At 38.0% G+C, this 21,793-nt stretch overlaps 1 protein-coding gene across 1 annotated transcript; it reads right to left on the reverse strand.

The window, feature by feature from the left end:
* Nucleotides 1-17,146: 17,146 nt before the first annotated feature.
* On the reverse strand, nucleotides 17,147-17,669 carry LOC122687436 (60S ribosomal protein L36-like). The gene has a single exon (XM_043892940.1). The coding sequence runs from the start codon at nucleotides 17,510-17,512 to the stop codon at nucleotides 17,195-17,197; it is 318 nt and encodes a 105-aa protein (XP_043748875.1). The 5' UTR covers nucleotides 17,513-17,669; the 3' UTR covers nucleotides 17,147-17,194.
* Nucleotides 17,670-21,793: the final 4,124 nt, after the last annotated feature.

Here is a 21,793-nt window from a genome sequence, read left to right on the forward strand (position 1 = left end):
CTCTTTGTTTTTCTCTTGATGCCTTTAGAATTCTATTTTTAATGCTTGCCATTAATTATGATATGTCTTGTGAATCTTTCGAGTTCATATTGTTTGGGATCCTCTGTGCTTCCTGGGTATTTGTTTCCTTCTTAAGCTCGGAACATTTTTAGCCATAATTTCTTCAAATATATTTTTATAACCTCCTCTTTCTCCTTCTTAAACCTCTATACTGCAAATGTTGATATGTTTAATGTGATCTCATATGTTGCTTTTTCTAAATTTTATTTTTCTGCCATTTTGATTGGGTGAATTTCATTCTTTTATCTTCCAAATCACTTATATGTCCTTCTGTGTCATTTCATCTGCTATTTGTTGCTTTTATAGTGCTTTTTATCTCAGATATTTAATCCTCTTTTTCAATCAGTTCTTTATATTTTCTATTTCCTTATTAAAACAATCTGTACTGAGATTAATTCTTTTTCCTAATTCAGTTAGCATTTTTATTATCAACATTTTGAATACTTTTTCTGGTAGACTGCTTATCTCTGTTTCATCATTCATTATCTTCATAATTTTTCAAGGACTTTCTCTTGCTCTTTCAGTAGTCTTTCACTGTCACTACAAATTTAAGGGAAACAGTTATCCATTGTTAGCTTAAATGGGCATTCTTATGTGAGAGTGTCTCTATGTGGACTGTATTTTCACAATGCCTTTGGTATTTAGATGCCAGTCATGGCTGTGCTTAGGGTCTGCTGCCTACTTTCACCTTGTCAGCAGATGTGGCTGGTGATGGAGGAGCTAGAGCTTATGCAGAATGTGAGGTAGTCATCATCACTCTGTCAAGGGCATGGTTTGCTTCCAAGTTTCTGTAGTGAAGGTCCTAAAGTTTCCAGTCAGGCTGGCCCTGTTCTCTTAAGTATGCATTTTTCCTTTTCCTTGTACTGAGGACTTTGTCTCAGAGGATAGTACTTATTTGCTCAGAGGTAAGTGGGCTAATTCACTTATAGGGGCCTGATGTGCTGCCTGTGTAGGGAGGTGTGTGTGGGGGTGTGTGTGTGTGCGTGTGTGTGTGCATGCCTGTGTCAGCTGTGCTCACCCACAGCCCATGGCCCTGTCTTTTCCCCTGTCATAGAGGCCCTGGATATAGTGTTAGGCTGTGGGGTGGGGTGGGCAAGGCTGGACCATATGATTGGCTCAACCTGGGAAAGACGACATGGCGGTGTGGGAATTTAGCAGCCATGCTGCAACCAGAAGTCTGAGCTGCTCCTGGGGCGCTATTTGAATAAGTGCTAACAACAGTCACGGCCACCATACCCAGGCTATACTCCAGGTCCCTGGGCCACCTCTGTGTTCCTAGATTGAGTATTTTCCTAGGCCCTGACTTGCCCCAGATCCAATACCAAGGCATGGCATGGAGTGAATGAAGCCTGGACATATGATTGGCGCAGTGTGGCACCCAGCAAGCTGGCAGCCACTAGGGCACACATTTCTTCACCCTATCTGGAGGCCAGCTAGTACCTGCACACTCCTTGCAAGTGGAGTCTAGCTTTCTTCATACTTTCATTCTCTCCCAGCCTTTCTCCAAACAGCCAAGGAGGCCTGTTTCCCATAGGGAGGGCTCCATGACTGGGACACTCAGTCTCTGGCTTGGCCTTCTCCCTCCCCAAGGCAAGTGATCACCCTTGTTATCTCCCTTTTCGTTGTGGTCTCCTACGGGGAACAGATACCCTGATGTAATACTTTTCTTCTCATCCTACCTAATCACATTTATATCTTTCTCATAGCCTTAGTTGTATAAGAACTCCCCTGTGGGTTTCCATTCAGTTTTCTATGACTGTTGCTACACATGTAGATATATTTTTGTTGCATTTGTGGAATTAGTTGAACTCTACCTCCTCTTACTCTGCCATCTTGATCACACTCCAAAAAAAAAAAAATGCTTTTTTATGCTTTGAGTCTCTGCTTTAGATTTATGTTTGGCAGTTACTAATAATAGAGCTTCCCAGGTAGTACTAGTGGCAAAGAGCCCGCTTCCCAATGCAGGAGACATAGGAACCATAGGTTCAATCCCTGTGTCAGGCAGATCCTCTGGAGGAGGAAATGACAACTCACTCCAGTATTCTTGCCTGGAGCCTGGTCGGTTACAGTCCATAGTGTCACAAAAAGTCAGACTGATTACAGCATTTTAGCACACATTAATTAATATCATGTTTGTATAAAAGATCTCATAGAAAAAACTGTCCTTTTTTAAAATGATTATATCTTATCTTAATCTATATAGGTCCTGTCCTGTTCCTCTTTAATGTTTTTCTCGTCTCAAATTATTTCTGTTATTGTTGTGAGTTCATTACCAATTTAAAGTAGTGTTGTTTAGTCACTAAGAAGCATCTAACACTTTGTAACCTCATGCACTGCAGCATGCCAGGCTTCCCTGTCCATCACCATCTCCCTGAGTTTGCTCAAAATCATGTCCACTGAGTCAGTGATGCCATCCAAATATCTCACTCTAAGTTGTCCACTTCTCCTCCTGCTTTCAATCTTTCCCAGCATCAGAGTCTTTTTTAATGAGTAAGTTCTTTGCATCATGTGGCTAATGTCCTTCAGCATCAGTCCTTCCAATGAATATTCAGAGTTGATTTCCTTTAGGATTGACTGGTTGGATCTGCTTGCAGTCCAAGAGACTCTCAGGAGTCTTCTCCAACACCATAGTTCAAAAACATCAGTTATTCAGCATTCAGCCTTCTTTATGGTCCAAATCTCACACTCATCCATGACTACTGGAAAAACCATAGCTTTGACTATATGGACCTTCGTTGGCAAGGTAATGTCTCTACTTTTAAATATGCTATCTAGGATGGTCATAGCTTTTCTTCCAAGGGACAAGCGTCTTTTAATTTCGTGGCTACAGTCACCATCTGCATTAATTCTGGGACCAAGGAAAATAAAGTCTGTCACTGTTTCAATTGTTTCCCTATATTTGCCATGAAGTGATGGAACCAAGTGCCGCGACCTTAGTTTTCTTAATGTTGAGTTTTAAGCCAGATTTTTTACCCTTCTCTTTCACCATCAAGAGACTCTATAGTTCCTCTTCGCTTTCAGCCATAAGGGTGGTGTCATCTGCATATCTGGGGTTATTGATATTTCTCCTGGCAATCTTGATTCCAGTTTGTGCTTCATTCAGCCCAGCATTTCACATGATGTACTCTGCATATAAGTTAAGTAAGCAGGGTGACAATATACAGCCTTGACGTACTCCTTTCCCAATTTGGAACCAGTCCATTATTCCATGTCCAGTTCTAACTGTTGCTTTTTGACCTGCATTCAAGTTTTTCAGGAGGTAGGTCCATGGTGTGGCATTTCCATCTCTTTAAGAATTTTCCACAGTTTGTTGTGATTCATACAGTCAAAGGCTTTAGCATAGTCAATAAAGCAGAAGTAGATGTGTTGCTGGAATTCCCTTGCTTTTTCTATGATCCAACAGATGTTGGCAATTTGATCTCTGGTTCTTATGCCTTTTCTAAATCCAGCTTGAATATGTGGATGTCTTCAGTTCATGTACTGTTGAAGATAAACTTGGAGAATTTTGAGCATTATTTCGATAGCATTTGAAATGAGTGCAATTGTGCAGTAGCGTGAACATTCTTTGGCATTGCCCTTCTTTGGGAATGGAATAAAAACTGATCTCTTCCAGCCCTGTGCCACTACTGAGTTTTCCAAATTTGCTGGCATATTGAGTACAGCACTTTATTTTTGTTGCTTCCCCCCTTACCCTTTATGTTTATGTTTAACAACCTATATTTATGTTTAGCAACCTATTCTGTTATAGTTTCAATTTTCTTACATAGAGCAAATTTATTTTTCAAAGTTTTATGTACTTTTGCTTTTTCATTTCAGGTAAAAGAGCTCATTCAAACATTTCTTGTAAGGCAGGTAGAGTGGTGATGAACTCCCTCAGATCTTGTTTGTCTGGGAAAGCCTTCATTGTTATCTTTTTTTTTTTTTTTTTGCGTATCTAAAAGATAACTTTGCTGTATAGAGTTTTCTTGGCTGACAGAGTTTATCTTTCACTATTTTGAGTATGTCTTTCTACTGTCTCCTGATCTGTAGAGTTTTTGCTGAGAAATATGCTGATAGCCTAGTAGGAGTTCCTTTGTAGGTTACTGTAATCCCCCCATGCCTTTAAAACCCTTTATTTGTAACTGACTTTTTTTTTTTTTTTTTTAGTTGGAGGCTAATTACTTCACAACATTTCAGTGGGTTTTGTCATACATTGATATGAATCAGCCATAGATTTACACGTATTCCCCATCCCGATCCCCCCTCCCACCTCCCTCTCCACCCGATTCCTCTGGGTCTTCCCAGTGCACCAGGCCCGAGCACTTGTCTCATGCATCCCACCTGGGCTGGTGATCTGTTTCACCATAGATAGTATACATGCTGTTCTTTTGAAATATCCCACCCTCACATTCTCCCACAGAGTTCAAAAGTCTGTTCTGTATTTCTGTGTCTCTTTTTCTGTTTTGCATATAGGGTTATCGTTACCATCTTTCTAAATTCCATATATATGTGTTAGTATGCTGTAATGTTCTTTATCTTTCTGGTTTACTTCACTCTGTATAAGGGGCTCCAGTTTCATCCATCTCATTAGGACTGATTCAAATGAATTCTTTTTAACAGCTGAGTAATATTCCATGGTGTATATGTACCACAGCTTCCTTATCCATTCATCTGCTGATGGGCATCTAGGTTGCTTCCATGTCCTGGCTATTATAAACAGTGCTGCGATGAACATTGGGGTGCACGTGTCTCTTTCAGATCTGGTTTCCTCAGTGTGTATGCCCAGAAGTGGGATTGCTGGGTCATATGGCAGTTCTATTTCCAGTTTTTTAAGAAATCTCCACACTGTTCTCCATGGTGGCTGTACTAGTTTGCATTCCCACCAACAGTGTAAGAGGGTTCCCTTTTCTCCACACCCCTCCAGCATTTATTGCTTGTAGACTTTTAGATAGCAGCCATCCTGACTGGCGTGTAATGGTACCTCATTGTGGTTTTGATTTGCATTTCTCTAATAATGAGTGATGTTGAGCATCTTTTCATGTGTTTGTTAGCCATCTGTATGTCTTCTTTGGAGAAATGTCTGTTTAGTTCTTTAGCCCATTTTTTGATTGGGTCATTTATTTTTCTGGAATTCAGCTGCAGGTGTTGCTTGTATATTTTTGAGAGTAACTGACTTTTGATAGTTGTAATATGTCTTGGAGAAGGACTTTGTTTATGTTGTGGTAATTAGATGTTTTCTTCGCTTTATGGATTTGCAAATCCAACTCCTTCCCCAGGTTTGGAAGTTCTCAGCTATCTTCTTAAAAATAAACTTACTGATCCCTTCCACTTTTTTCTTCCTTTGAAATGATCTATTATTCTTATGTTGCCCTTCCTAATAAATTTAGATAGTTCTTAAAGAATTTTCTTATAGAATTTCCTTATATGTTTCAGATTTTGTTTTTCTTTTACCTGTTTCATTTCCAGATTGCTATCCTCAGGATCACTAATTCTCTCTTCCAGATGGTCTGCTCTCTTTTCAATGCTAATGTGTTCTTCATGTCAGTCATTGAGTTTTTCAGCTACAGAATTTATTTTTGTGTCTTTTCTCCCTGAATGTTTCAATTATTTTTTTTCTTTTCAAAGCATTTCTTCTGTTAATTTTATTTCTGAGTTCATTTAACTACCTCTGTTAATTTTCATGTAGTTCATTGTTTTTCTTTTTGACAGCTTTTTGAATTTTCTATCAGTTAGATTACAACATGCTATGACTTTAAGTTTGGTTTCTGGAGAATTGTCCTTTTGGTGATACCACATTACAGTTTTTCATGGTGTTTGGTAAGTTGTTCCTCTGCTGGCACTTTTGAAATAGTAATTAGCTATCTTCTTTTGGTAAAGACTTTTTATTTTTAACTTGATTCTAATAATTTAAAGATTAGTAATAAGAAGTCTTTGTTTTTGAGCAAATTATTTTATAGCATAAGCTTTTCTTTCTCCTTTATTTCTCTTGCCTAGGCTGTCTCTGACTTTATTTGAGACTTGACAGTTTCTACTCCCACCATTTTTGCTAGAGGTATTGCCTATTGCCCTAATTGTTACTGCTCATGCCTCATGGCACCCTACTCCAGTACTCTTGCCTGGAAAATCCCATGGACGGAGGAGCCTGGTAGGCTGCAGTCCATGGGGTCGCGAAGAGTTGGACACGACTGAGCAACTTCACTTTTACTTTTCACTTTAATGCATTGGAGAAGGAAATGGCAACCCACTCCAGTGTTCTTGCCTGGAGAATCCCAGGGATGGGGTCACACAGAGTCGGACACGACTGAAGTGACTTGGCATGCCTCCAGGGTCACTGCTACCGCCTGTGCTGTTGCTCGCATCACTGCCTGCAGCTCCAGTATAATGGGTGTCTTTACCTCATCTGGGTTTGCTTGGGTGGTGGGCGCTGCCAATGCAGAGGGAGTGGGAATGTGGGGCAGTGCTGGGGGAATGGCTACCTCTGCTACATCTTATTATTCAAGAATAATCCCAATAAATTGAAAACTCTGAGATCCTTTCAACTTCTCTAGTGACATGGGATCTGTCTACCAGCTATCTCATATACTTCGTCAGTCAAAGCAGTGTTTGTTACAGGAAGTGTCTCTAAAGTGAAAAGTGGAGATTTCTTAAAAAACTGGAAATAGAACTGCCATATGACCCAGCAATACCACTTCTGGGCATACACACTGAGGAAACCAGATCTGAAAGAGACACGTGCACCCCAATGTTCATCGCAGCACTGTTTATAATAGCCAGGACATGGAAGCAACCTAGATGCCCATCAGCAGATGAATGGATAAGGAAGCAGTGGTACATATACACCATGGAATTTTACTCAGCCGTTAAAAAGAATTCATTTGAATCAGTCCTAATGAGATGGATGAAACTGGAGCCCATTATACAGAGTGAAGTAAGCCAGAAAGATAAAGAACATTACAGCATACTAACACATATATATGGAATTTAGAAAGACAGTAATGATAACCCTATATGCAAAACAGAAAAAGAGACACAGAAGTACAGAACAGACTTTTGAACTCTGTGGGAGAAGGTGAGGGTGGGATGTTTCGAAAGAACAGCATGTATACTATCTATGGTGAAACAGATCACCAGCCCAGGTGGGATGCATGAGACAAGTGCTCGGGCCTGGTGCACTGGGAAGACCCAGAGGAATCGGGTGGAGAGGGAGGTGGGAGGGGGGATCGGGATGGGGAATACGTGTAACTCTATGGCTGATTCATATCAATGTATGACAAAACCCACTGAAATGTGAAGTAATTAGCCTCCAACTAATAAAAAAATAAATAAATAAATAAAGTGAAATGAAATCTTGCAAGGAAAACTGGCCCAATCTTCCAGAGTAGTGGAAGTCAAATGATAATTATGATCCTTTGTTTCAAATAATTCATGCATTCAAAATATGTTTTATATAGAATGTCACCACTTTATAAATGAGGCCTCTGTAATAGAGTGATTTTTTTCAAAAAAGTTCAGAAATAAATAAGCCTGTCATGTATATTTTAGGGAGAAGTGTGCTCAAAGAAGATAAAATATAAGGGTCATGAAGTATGAGAATGCTTGGTGTTAACAGTGGAAGTCAGCTGACCAGTGAGGATGGAGCAGAATGAATGATAGGGACATTAGCAGCAGACGGTGTGCTATGTGGCCAGAGCTAAGATATTAAGTGGAGACCTGACTGAGGGTAGCATAGTAGAGAGATAAATCAAGGGCTTTTTCAATATCCTGGGTGAAGATTATAGTGGCTTAGTTTAATTCAAGGACAGAGATAACAGGTAGCTGTCAGATTCAAGTCATACATTTTTTTTTTTTCAAGTCATACTTTTAAGAGAAATCTGAAAGTGTGGGATTCTAGAATTGATATGAGGTGTAAGAGAAAGAGTTCAAGGGTGCTTTCAAGAATTTTGGCATGAGCAACTAGAAGAATATAGCTGGCATTTAGATAGTGAAGACTGGGACAAAGGGTAAATGTAGGGTGGAGACAGAAGAGACTTACAGTGATATTGGATTTGGGCATACTGTGTATTAGCTAACAGATGGACATTTTGTGGAGTAGATGAAATCAGAGACAAACGAATAGGTTAGAGATGAAAATATAGATGAGGAGACAAAATTTAAATTCAAATTCTGTTTATGGCATAATTTAGAATGTTAAAATAAAGAGGAACATTGGCATATTGTAGGTTATAAAAATATGCATTTTTCCCCCTCACAACTTGAATTCAAATTTAGCTCAACCACTTTAGAGTTATGTTATCTTAGGCAGATAACTTAATCTTTCTAAAGATTAACATTGTCATCACTTAAATAGAGATAATAACATCTAACTTCTGGTATTTCAATGATAGGTATTTTTCATGTGTGTGTGTTTATATAACCTTAGTGTGTGTGTATATGTGCTTGTAATAAATATCCTAGCAAAGTGCCTGACACACAGGCACCATGTCATATATACAATAAATGGTAACCAATATTGTTGTAGATATTTAATGACTTGTTGAATCTTAAAATACAGTAGTTTTGTTTTTTGAGGGTTTTTTTTTTTTTTTTGCCCTTATTAATTCCAAATATTTTCAGTATTTATCTTAGAAGTATTGGATAGCACATTCCCAACAAAAATAATCAAGTGTTTCCATAGTGGATAAATAAAAACCTGATTATCCCCTGTTTGCTTTTAATTCTTAACTTCACAATCTAGTAGATTTTCTGACAATCATTGAAAGAAGATGTCAAAAGTGCTATCAAACAAAAAACAAAACACATGATATTACAAAATATCAAACTAAATAAATGAGAGCATTTTAAAAGATAGTTAACATGTAAACTTAAACTTCTCTCAAGTTTATTCTGAAATACACCCAAGCTATTTTTTTCCCATTGAAATCTTCACAGCTTATGGTGCTTAATTTGTTTTTCTTCATTAATTGCATTGTTTCCCACTTACTATAACCTCTTGAATCTATTGACTATTCAGTGCTTACAACAGTGTCTGCCCTGAATTGGCTGAATAAGTGAAAGAATTAAGGAATAATCTTTAACTGGAAGTTTAAGTACAGCTGAGAAATACATTTAGAACTTTTGTTCTACTACCATAATGTTTAAAATGAATGATAAAATAGCAAACATTAATGCCATTTAGTAACTTTAATTTATAGTGGTATTGATCTATGACAGACTCATTTATGGCACAGTATCTAATTTAACCTAGCAAAATACTTTAAATAAGAAAAGTAAAGTCATACCTTAATCTGTCCATCAATTTTTTTTTTAATTGGAGGATAACTTCTTTACTGTGTTGTGGTAGTCTCTGCTGTCTATCACTTTTAATAATGATTTTCTTATGCTTCTAATAAGTTTAGTTAGCATTTAGACCTCTAATGATTAGAAATTCTTCTTTGTTAACACTATTTAAAACCTTTACCTATCTACAATTTACAGTGGTAAGAATTTTAACTGGAATATGCCAAATTAAATAACAGAATAGGAAGATAAGTTACTGCTTTGAAATCTTTAAGGTGATGTTAAAATCTAAATGGCTTGCTTCATTTTCTGTTATAAAAGTTTTGCTTTTGTAATATATATTGATAGTAAATTCTATGCAAGGGCATATGGTTGATCACTGTTAGTTGCTCAGTCATGTTTGACTCTTTGCAGCCCCATGGACTGTAGCCTGCCAGGCTTCTCTGTCCATGGAATTCTCCAGGCAAGAATACTGGATTGGGGTGTCATTTCCTCCACCAGGGGATCTTCCTTATCCAGGGATCGAACCCATGTCCCCTATATTGCAGGCAGATTCTTTACTGTCTGAGCCACAAGACTTGATCACTATTCTTTCACATTTTTTCCTAATAGATTCTGTGTGTCTCGTTTAAGAGGTATTAAGTTTGTATGATTCATGTGTTGAAATATAGTATTTTCAACATATAGAAAAGGAGTTTATGCCAATATAAACAGAAAAACAAAAGAAATTCTAACAATCCTTCCTTTGGAGGTAGCTTGGTTTGGTAAAAATTATTTGTACTTTGAAATAGGGTAGATGTCAGTTTAAAAACCCTAATCTCTGCTAATAAGGCAATGAAGATGGGTGGGTAATGACATGTTATGAAAAAAATTAAATAAAATACTATATGACTAATTCTCAGCAAAATAGCTGACAGATTGTACATGCTCAGTTATCAATTTTCTCCCACCTTGCGCATAGCTCTGTTTTATAGGTGGAAGCAGAATGGTCTAAACCAGTAGGCTTCTAAGCCCAGGATAAACTCAGATTGCCTATATTGAGGGTCAATTTTCTGTCAAATTCCTAAAATTAAGGTGGGAATTGTAAGATGAAATGTCATCAGTATGTTGTCTCGACAAATTAAATTTTAAAAGTTGTCAACACCTTCCTGATGACTAAATGTCTCAAGATAAAGAGTTTGAGAGAGCTAAAGGTAACCCTCAATCAAGAAGATTATATGGGAAAAAGTTGCCTTGAACATTGTCTTTCTAAGTGCTCTTACAAATCTGCACTTGAAAAAAATTGTAAATTTTACTGGAGAGGGAAATCATACCAATTGTGAAGTAATGATATTTGGCCTTTGAAAAGTGCAAGTAGTGCCTGATTATAAGGTTACTGATTTATTTAGACAACATGCTGTGTGTAGCCCACACTTTCAACTGTCATTTAAATTGTATTCAACTTCAGTGTAACTTATATTCAGCTCATTGTAAACCTTAGGAAACCAAATTTAATGCTGTTTCAGAAGATAGGGAAACTGTACAGTCTCTTTCCAGCTCAAATCTGGCTGACAAAAGCAACTGATTCCTTTCTTAGTCATTCAAATTAATTGTGAAACCAAAAGAAACAAATAATGATTGATTGGCTTGCCACTTGAGTGACATTCCTAGCTTTAGTCTGTATCTAATATAATTCTAGTTTAAAATTTGAAAAGATAAAATGATTTTTTAACTTATAGGATATTATTTTTGGCAAGTAGATTAGCCTTGAAAGTGAGGGCTAATCTTTTCACTTGAAGAAGTGAAAGTGAAAGTCACCCAGAAATGTCCAACTCCTTGCAACCTCATGGACTGTAGCTGCCAGGCTCCTCTGTCCACAGAAGTCTCCAAGCAAGAATACTAGAGTTAGTAGCTGTTCCCATCTCCAGGGGATCTTCCCAACCCAGGGATCAAACCCACATCTCCCACTTTGCAGGCAGATTCTTTACCATCCGGGCCACCAGGGAAAGAATACTGGAGCGGGTAACCTGTCCCTTTTCCAGGGTATCTTCCTGACCCAGGAATTGAACCAGGGTCACCTGCATTGCAGGCGGATTCTTAACCAGCTGAGATACCAGGGAATCCCTAACTTAAATCAAAGAGAGATAAATTATGTGTAAGCATAGTTCCATTTCAAAAAGTATAATGTGAACACACACACAAGTACCAATGTTCAGCCTTATTCCTTCCCTCTTCCTCCTTCCCTTCCTCTCTCTTTGCTTGCCTTTCTTCTTTTTATCCTTCTTTATTTTCTTCTTCTTTTATTTCTTCTTCTCTAATAGGCAATTGGGCTTCCCTTGTGGCTCAGCTGTTAAAGAATCCGCCTGCAATGCAGGAGACCTGGGTTTGATCCCTGGGTTGGGAAGATCCTCCTGGAGAAGGGAAAGGCTCCACTCCAGTATTCTGTCCCAGATAATTCCATGAACTGTATAGTCTGGGGCCGGATGAAGCACAAGCTGGGATCAAGATTGTTGGGGAAAATATCAATAAACTCAGATATGCAGATGACAACACCCTTATAGCAGAAAGCAAAGAAGAACCAAAGAGCCTCATGATGAAAGTGAAAGAGGAGAGTGAAAAAGTTGGCTTAAAGCTCAACATTCAGAAATCTAAGACAATGGCATCTGGTCCCATCACTTCATGACAAATAGATGGGGAAACAATGGAAACAGTGAGAGACTTTATTTTATTTTGGCTGCAGATGGTGACTACAGCCATGAAATTAAAAGATGCTTGCTCCTTGGAAGAAAACTTATGACCAACCTAGACAGCATATTAAAAAGCAGAGACATTACTTTGATAACAAAGGTCCATCTAGTCAAAGCTATGGTTTTTCCAGTAGTCATGTATGGATGTGAGAGTTGAACTATAAAGAAAGCTTAGCATGGAATAATTGATGCTTTTGAACTGTGGTGTTGGAGGAGACTCTTGAGAGTCCCTTGGACTGCAAGGAGATCTAACCAGTCCATCCTAAAGGAAATCAGTCCTGAATATTCATTGGAAGGACTGATGCTGAAGCTGAAATTCCAATACTTTGGCCACCTGATGTGAAGAACTGACTCAATGGAAAAGCCCCTGATGCTGGGAAAGATTGAAGGCGAGAGGAGAAGGGAACAACAGAGGATGAGATGGCATCACTGACTCAATGGACATGAGTTTCAGTAGTCTCTGGAAGTTGGTGATGGACAGGGTGGCCTGGCGTGCTGCAGTCCATGGGGTCACAAAGAGTCAGACATGACTGAACTGAACTGAATAGGCAATAACTTCCATAACATGTGCCAGATGACTTTATCTTAAGAAAATATATTGTTTACAAAGCCTATAATATAGACTAAGAAACAAGAAACTTAGAAACAAGAAATATAAATTAATACTTGTCTTAGTTTTTAATGTTTTTTTTGAAGAAACAGAAATATGAAAATATATAGGTGTATATATTCATAATTGGGGCTTCCCTGGTAGCTCAGCTGGTAATGAATTCGCCTGCAATGTGGGAGACCTGGGTTTGATCCTTGGTTTGGGAAGATCCCCTGGAGGAGGGCATGGCAACCCACTCTAGTATTCTTATGTGGAGAATCCCCAATGGACAGATGAGCCTAGCTGGCTACAGTCTATGGGTAGCAAGGAGTTGGACACAACTGAGTGACTAAGTGCAGCACATATGCATAATTTATACATGGATGTAGCTGATATATGCATCCTATATCTCCCTGTTATATAATTATGGATTTACCTATGGAAGTATTGAATTTGCTTTACAGTGTTAGCTTGACTAATATTATATAAGATAGTTTAGAAGCACAATACAGATCATTGATATAAAATTAACTGTACTGATCTCAATTATACATTTATATGTTTCTCCTTTATCCCTCTAAATTTGAGATGTTTTCAATTCTATTTATTTTTACAAATGTGAACATGACATTTAAAATCTCTGTATCTTTTTCCTTCTTGGGCTGTTTATCTAGCTGTTAATTACTTTTTTTTTCCCACAGATGTTTGCATCTTGTGGAAATTTAGTGTTTTCTGTGATCTCTAAATATATAGAACTATATTTTGAACATATTAGGTCTATGATTTAGGGGTTAAATTATAAAAGTTATTTGCAAATGTACCATGTACACTTATCAATCACAAAAAACAAAACTCAAAATCTATCAATAAGTAGCATTAGATTCATATATGAAGAACAGATAATGTGCACATTCTAAATTGCCTGTACAGTGACCAAAAAAAAACTGGACTTGAGTCATTTAGTCATATATTTCTCAATCTCAAAATCATTTGTAGCTGAATATATTTTATCCTTTTTACTCAGCAGTTCATTTTAATTCGTCAAATCCCAGTCTGGCTTTTGAATGCATGGTTTCAAGATCAGCTAGAGAATCAGGAAGAGTTTGCAGGTAGAATCTGGGGCTCCCTACTCTTGCAATTCTCCTTCCGATTCCCTCCTGACATTTTAGGGGCTATGTTTATTTCCAAGTTAGTCTGCTACGTCATTTGACCTTAGTTTTTCTATCAGATTTATGTTCACTAGTGATTCTGATCTCATCTAATCTTCAGGTCAAAGCCTTAAAAATGAGTAACTCACTCTGTATCATTCCTTTCTCTCCAATTTCCATTCTCTTCCAGAATTTTCCTCTTTGTTTTTTGTTGTCTTTAGTGCATTCAGATGAGTGATTTTCTTGTATTTGCCTGAAATTTTAAGTTTTTATCTTTGGAAAGGCAGGTGTTGAAAGTTGAGTAGGATCTGACTTGTTCAGACTAGAAGCAGGCCCTCAGGTCTCCTCTAGAGCAAGAAAGTGACTATAATACTAAGAAGGCAGAGGAAGGAGATAGAGAGTTTGTTGGCCCCAGGTCTTATTCTCCAGAGAAAACTGTATTTGAGATTGTGAGGAGAGGAAACGGTATCAGATATATTATTTCAGGGCAATTTAAGGCGTTATGGAAATAGGTATGGCTGATGATGACCTGTGGTGTTGGGGAAGACTCTTGAGAGTCCCTTGGACAGACAGGGGATCCAACCAGTCCATCCTAAAGAAAATCAGTCCTGAATATTCATTGGAAGGACTGATGCTGAAGTTCCAATACTTTGGCTACCTGATGTGAAGAACTGACTCACATGAAAAGACCCTGATGCTGGGAAAGATGGAAGGTGGGAGGAGAGGGGGAAAACAGGATGAGATCGTTGGATGGCATCACTGACTCAATGGACATGGGTTTGAGTAAGCTTTGGGGAGTTGGTGATGGACAGGGAAGCCTGGCGTGCTGCAGTCCATGGGGTCACAAAGTGTCAGACACAAGTAAGCAACTGAACTGAACTGATGGCGACATTGGAGGCTTGATGCCTTTGGAGCAGGGGGGTGGAGTATATGTAAAAAATGGTTGGCTGTTCTTTTTTAGGCTCATTATAGAATCAAGGTGGATAGTGCCCAGATTATCTAGCTGGAGAACAGTTCTTTAGTCCTGTGCTTTGGGCTATGCTTAGTCTCTTAGACATGTCTGACTCTTTGCTATCCCATGGGCTGTAGCCCACCAGACTCCTCTGTCCATGGGGGTTCTTGAGAGGAGAATATTGGAGTGAGTTGCCATTCCCTCCTCAAGGGGATGTTCCTGACCCAGGGGTCGAACCCAAGTCTCCCGCGTTGCAGGCAGACTCTTTATTATCTGAGCCACCAGGGAAGCCCCTGGAGTCCTGCAGCTCCAGATAAATAAGAAGCACCTGTGTTGTGAGATGGCCTACTGAGGACTCTAAAGAGAACTCCTTGACTTGTGCCAGCTTGAGGTAGAGGGTATTAGAGTGTGACTTACTGGCAATCTGATAGAGAGCTTAGAGATGGTGGCAGACTGAAGGAAGGGGGACACTTGAAATAGTAGATGAAATGGGAGACTCTGACCGAGAACAATTGATGATGTCGAAGAAAAGCAGCATAGATTGAAGAATATTATTTTCTTCCTTTGATCCTAATTTATTTGTATTAATGTATGGAAATGCTTTAAATGAATAATACTATGTGATTTTTAGTATTTATTTGTCTGCACCGGATTAGTGCAGCACACAGGATCTTCCTTCTTTGTTGCGGTGCCGTGGAATCTTCTAGTTGCTGCAGGTGATCTCTTAGTTGCAGCACATGGGATCTAGTTCCCTGTTTAGAGAGCCAATCTGGGGCCTCTGCATTGCAAGTACAAAGTCCTAGCCCCTGAACTACCAGGGAAGGCCCGATACCATGAGCTTTAACTGTATTCTTTTGGCTTTGTTTCTGAGAAATATTTGTGTATCTGTGGGCATATGCATGATTTTTAAACCTTTCAGATTTCTGAGAAGATATGACATGTCATAGGTTTTTATAAAAGTGTACAAAGCTAATGCTTTGTAGGCATTACATAGTTTGAGATAGATTTGGAATAGACAGGAGTTTTAGTTATTCTAATTACCCTAATTGTACCCATGTTTATTAGCAAAGTATTTTTTATGATGAATAGAGTGTCACTTATTCAATAGCTTATACATTCTTAATATTGATTTCATATACAGTCCCTTGTATGTTTTTACCCTTTCATCACTGTAGATTTTGTACAGTAAATCAGTTCTTTTTGACCACAGCTAAACAGCTTTGTCAGCTCCAAACTTTCTATTATTCTTTTTTTATGCCCAATAATTTTTATCCTATTATAAAATAGATTTGGCCAATGGGAATCCACTCTGTGAGGTCACAGCTCAGGTATATTTTTTTGTTCTCATGCAACACATCCAGCCCATCTGTTCTTGACTCCATAGCCAACTTGGATAACATCTGTTTTACTTGTTTGTTGACATACATCAGCATTTGAGATGTGGCTGCAAATAGAAATCTGCACATTCTTCATTCAGTTGATCCTTGCAGAACAGCTAGGATTCTTCTTTAACTAACCTTAAAGATTTAAAGCTCTCTCATATGTCCTGGTGTTGTATGGGACAAATGATGAGTTAATGTTGGCATTGTTTGTTCTACTTATTCTATTCAAATGAAGTTACATTCTCTTGCATTTATTTGTTTTTACTTATTAAGGACTGTTTTCAGTTAAATTCTGGTGATTTTCATTTTTTAAGTGTTAAACAGTTTTAAAAATTTTAAACAATAATATTCACTATAAATAATTTTCCTTAAAAATAATTTTAAATCTGTATATGTGAATGTATATATGAAGAAACACAATACTATTGACCCTTCAACAACATGGGTTTGAATTATGTGGGTCCACTAGTATGTGGATCTTTAGCAAAAAAGATATTTTAAAAACATTTTGGAGATTTTTGCCAATTTGAAAACCTCATAGATGAATCAGGTAGCCTAGAAATATTGAAAACATTTTTTTTAAAGTTACATCATGAATGTATAATATATATGTAGATAGCAGTCTAGTCTTATGTATGTGTAAGGTGAGTTGTATTTAATATAAAGTAAATAATGTATTAGTTTATACACACACACGCACACACACGTGCATATACCTGCTTGGTCTTATAACTTTGCTTTCAAAAACTGACATTCATGTTCAATATGCTTCTCTCATAGCTGGAAAATAAAATGTATTATCACTAATATATGTTTACAAAAAAAGGTAAAAATATTTCTAATACTTATAACTGTAATACTGTATGCCATAAAATTTTATAATAATGCATTCATTGGTGCATAGGTTAGATTACCGTGAAGCAATCATTGATTACACTAGGCTACATAAAACAATCCTCTTTCTGCTTTTTCCTTATCAGTGCATGAATTGTTATACCTGTAAATGAGGATTTCTTTTTCACATTACCTTTTCATTTTTTTTTTTTTTTTGGCAAGATTTATTGTGAACAGAGGGGAAGGGCTCAGTCCTTCTTGGCTGCCGCTTTCCTCATGGCGGCCAAGACGTTGCTCAGCTCCTCTCTCTTCCTCTTCGCGCGGATGTGTGTTCCCACCCTTTTCTTGATGAACTTGAGGGCCCGCTTGTCCTTGGAGACCTTGAGCAGCTCCATGGCGCGACGCTCGTAAGGGGCGGAGCCACACACCTCCCGGATCATGTCCCGCACGAACTTGGTCTGTTTGGTGAGACGCCCGCGGCGGCGGCTGTGCCTCGGCTTGCCCACGTTCTTGGTCACCTTGTGACCCTTGTTGAGGCCCACGGCCATGGGGTAGCGCAGAGCCATGGCTGCGGACAGAAAAGGGGAGAAGGGATGTGGGTGAGCTCCGGCTGGATGCCAACTGCCTGGAACCCCGCGCTTTGGCTCCCACGGGTTTGCTCGCTGCACTCAGCCATCCCTCGAGTTGCCTGGGACACCCAGGGTCCGGATGGCAACGGATGCTACTCACCTTTTCATTTTTGATACCTAGTGTTAGTAATGTGTATAACCTATACCTGTTTTGTGTCATATAAGGCAATATTGATGTAAGTAATGGCTGACATTTCATCTTACAAACAGATGATGTAAGTTTATAGTATCAATGATTCAGTAGAATAGTGTTATTGTATTTTCTCTTATGATTTTCATAACATTTTATTTTGTTTATTTTATTATAAGATAACAGTATATATAATACATATAATGTACAGAATAAGTTTTAACTGACTTTATGCTATTGGTAAGGCTTCTGGTCTACAGTGGGCTATTAGAAGTCAAGTTTTGGTGGGGTCCAAAATTATATTCAGATTTTTGACAATGTGGGAGTTCAGCACCCCTCACCCCCCTGCTTTGTTCAAGAGTCAAATGTATTTCAGTTCTACAAAAGAAGTCTAAATAACATGTATGACATAGATATTTTAAATAACATGTATTATATAGATATTTTTAAAAGTACCTATGAAATTCTCACATAAAGAAATATGATTTATGATTTCTCACATAAAGAAGTATGAGCTGTCTATCAGACAGCTCCATGAACAACTTTTGGAATGTCTATATGTACTGAATTATTCTGACTTCAAAAGTTAATTGATAATCATGAATATATTATGGTAAAAAACACAAAAATCTGGGGACAAATATGCCTATTGGGACTTCCAAAAAGTGTTTGGCTTTTAACCAGGGCCAGCTTCATGTGTATGAGACCTGTATCATCACACGGAGCCTTGCACTTAGAAGGGTGCCGCACTTGCTTTAATACTCCGCAGTCGTCATATTTAAAATTCTTAATAATTTTATCTTTAAATTTGTGCTCTGTAAGTGAAGAGTGCTGGGACAAAGAATCATCTATGTGAGCAGAAGATATGCATGCAGTTTGCGTATCCACCATTCCTGCTCATTCCATTCACTTACATAATTCACAGTGCCCCATGAGCAGAGAATTCCAGAGGACCCAAGGTGCACAGAAATTCTGTGTGACTCAAAATAAATTGATGTAATTGTCTCTCATCTATAGCCAAGTAAGCAAGGGCAATGATAGCCTTGAGAGTCAGACTTTTCACTTGGACCAGAACTAGTTTTGAAGACTTGAAGCTCTTGGTGTTCTAAGACACATAAACAATTAAAGGGTCAATATATTCTTTCTTTGGAGAAGGAAATGGCAACCCACTCCAGTAGTCTTGCCTTGAGAATCCCATGGACAGAGGAGCCTGGCAAGCTACAGTCTATGGGGTTGCAAGAGTCGGACACAACTGAGCGACTAAGTGCACACAGCACACATATTCTTTCTTACTCATGTCACTTCCCTGTACTAGCTAACCGTTTATGCTGAAAATGATGACATGGAAGAAAAAGGAAAAAACAATCCACAGTGTCCTTTACCTTTCAGTCCCTTCTTACTCATCAGTGAGCCAGAGATAGAGAGGTAAAATAAAGCAGTGGAGTTAGATTTCTGCAGTGTTTCCCCTGCTCATACAAAATGCATATGCTTTTGTGAGATGTAATATACAAATTGTGTGATTTCAGGGATTTAAAGTTTACATTACACAATATGGGGCTTCCACAGTGGCTCAGTGGTACAGAATCTGCCTGCAATGCAGGAGATATGGGTTTGATCCCTGGGTCAGGAAGATTCCCCTGGAGAAGGAAATGGCAACCCAACCCACTCGAGTATTCTTGCCTGGGAAATCACATGGACAGAGGAGCCTGGCAGGCCATGTGGTCATAAAGAGGTGGACATGAATTAGCAACTAAACAACATTACACAATATAAAGATAATGATAAAACTCATGCTAATTATTTAACTTTTCATTTTTAAATATAATGACATTATATAGTAAATAAAAAATGCAATAACAATTTGAGATGCACATCATGGAGGAATGAGAAAAACATTTATTACCTTTAACAGCACTCTCCCTCTGCTTTTCTAACAAGGAATCTCACATTTTTATTTTTACTAGTTCCTGCAAATTAACTAGCTGGCCTTGAATTTCATCAACCATTCTAAACTATGTAGGACAGTAATATGATATGGACATTAGTATGAATTTATGGTTGCTAAAGCAGCAGCCAGGCAGTTTTTCTAGTTAAGAAGATTGAAGAGAAAGGAGAGCTTGAGATGAAAATTAGGTTGAGACCAGATCTGTTGGAGCTTGTCCAAAATATTCACGTCTATGAGATTATTCATAATTATCTCACCCTGCACAGAAATGTGAAGGATGATAGATAGGTGACATACTACAATATTGACATTGCATTTTTGACATACATATGATATAAAATATGTCCTCCACTGTGGAAACAGCTTCACTTATTTTAATTTATGCCACACATAGATACTGTCAGGCTATCTTACTATCACCATTTCACTGTGCAATAGAAATGATCTGCTTGACTATGCTAGGAGCAGTGATATTCCTGTGTTCAAATTAGCAATGTCTGTAAAGAGAGAAAATGTAAAATTAACACAACATCAAGAATCAGATATTGGGGGGGGGCGGAGGTCAGCTTTAAAGAATGCCCTTAAGTTATCTAATACAACTGTAAAGATTTGCTTTGCCTTTGCAAATATTGTACTCATATGTGTGTGTTAATTCTCTCCTCATTTTCTACAGATACTTGTCACTGCACAACCTGTGGTTTAATATGTTAGGATGATCACAGTCCAATTAAATTACTTTAAACCCCTATATTATGTACTATTTATGTCTCCAATCCTTTCTCTATGTTAATTATTTTATATATTTTTAATTAATATATATACACACAATAATTTTAATTAATTTTTAAAAAATTTTTATCAAAGGATAATTGCTTTATAGAATTTCATTGTTTTCTGTCAAAATGCAACATGAGTAAGCCATAGGTATACATATAACCCCTCCCTTTTGAACCACCCTCCCGTCACCCTCCCCACACCACCCCTCTAGGTTGATACACTGCCCTGTTTGTGTTTCCTGAGCCATACAGCAAATTCCCATTGGCTATCTATTTTACACATGGTAATGTAAGTTTCCTTGTTACTCTTTCCATACATCTCACCCTCTCCTCCCCTCTCCCAATCTCCATAAGTCTATTCTCTATGTCTGTTTCTTCATTGCTGCCCTGTAAATAAATTCTTCAGTACCATTTTTCTAGATTCCACATATATGTGTTAGAATATGATATTTATCTTTCTCTTTATGACTCTCCTCACTCTGTGTAATTGGTTCTAGGTTCATGCATCTCATTAAAACTGACTCAAATGTGTCCCTTTTTATGTCTGAGTAATATTCCATTGTGTATATGTGCCATATCTTCTTTATCCATTCATCTGCCAATGGACATCTAGGTTGCTTTCAAGTTCTAGCTATTGTGAATAGTGCTGTGACGAACAATCAGATACATGAGTCTTTTTCAATTTTGGTTTCCTCAGGGTGTATGCCTAGGAGTGGGTTTGCTGGGTCATTTGGTGGTTTTATTCCTAGATTTTGTAAGGAATCTCCGTACTGTCTTCCATAGTGGCTATATCAATTTACATTCCCACCAACAGTGCAAGAGTGCTCCCTTTTCTCCACACCCTCTCCAGCATTTATTGTTTGTAGACTTTTTGATGATGGCCATCATGATGGCCATTCTGACTGGTGTGAGGTGATATCTCATTGTAGTTTTGATTTGCATTTCTCCAATAATGAGCAATATTGAGCATCTTTTCATGTGTTTGTTAGCCATCTGTAGATCTTCTCTGGAGAAATGTCTGTATGGGTCTTTCCCCCACTTTTTGATTGGGTTAGTTATTTTTCTGGCATTGAGTCATATGAGCTGCTTGTATATTTTGGAAATTAATCCTTTATCAGCTGTTTCATTTGCTATTATTTTCTCCCATTCTGAGGGTTGTCTTTTCACCTTGCTTATCATTTCCTTTACTGTGCAAAAGCTTTTAAGTTTAAACAGGACCCACTTGTTTATTTTTGTTTTTATTTCTGTTACTCTAGGAAATAGGACATAGAGGATCTTGCTTTGATTTATGTCATCAAGTGTTCTGCCTAGGTTTTCCTCTAAGAGTTTTATAGTTTCTATTCTTAACATTTAGGTCTTTAATCCAT

This window comes from Cervus elaphus, chromosome 31, assembly GCF_910594005.1.
Source record: "Cervus elaphus chromosome 31, mCerEla1.1, whole genome shotgun sequence".
NCBI classification, from domain to species: Eukaryota; Metazoa; Chordata; class Mammalia; order Artiodactyla; family Cervidae; genus Cervus; species Cervus elaphus.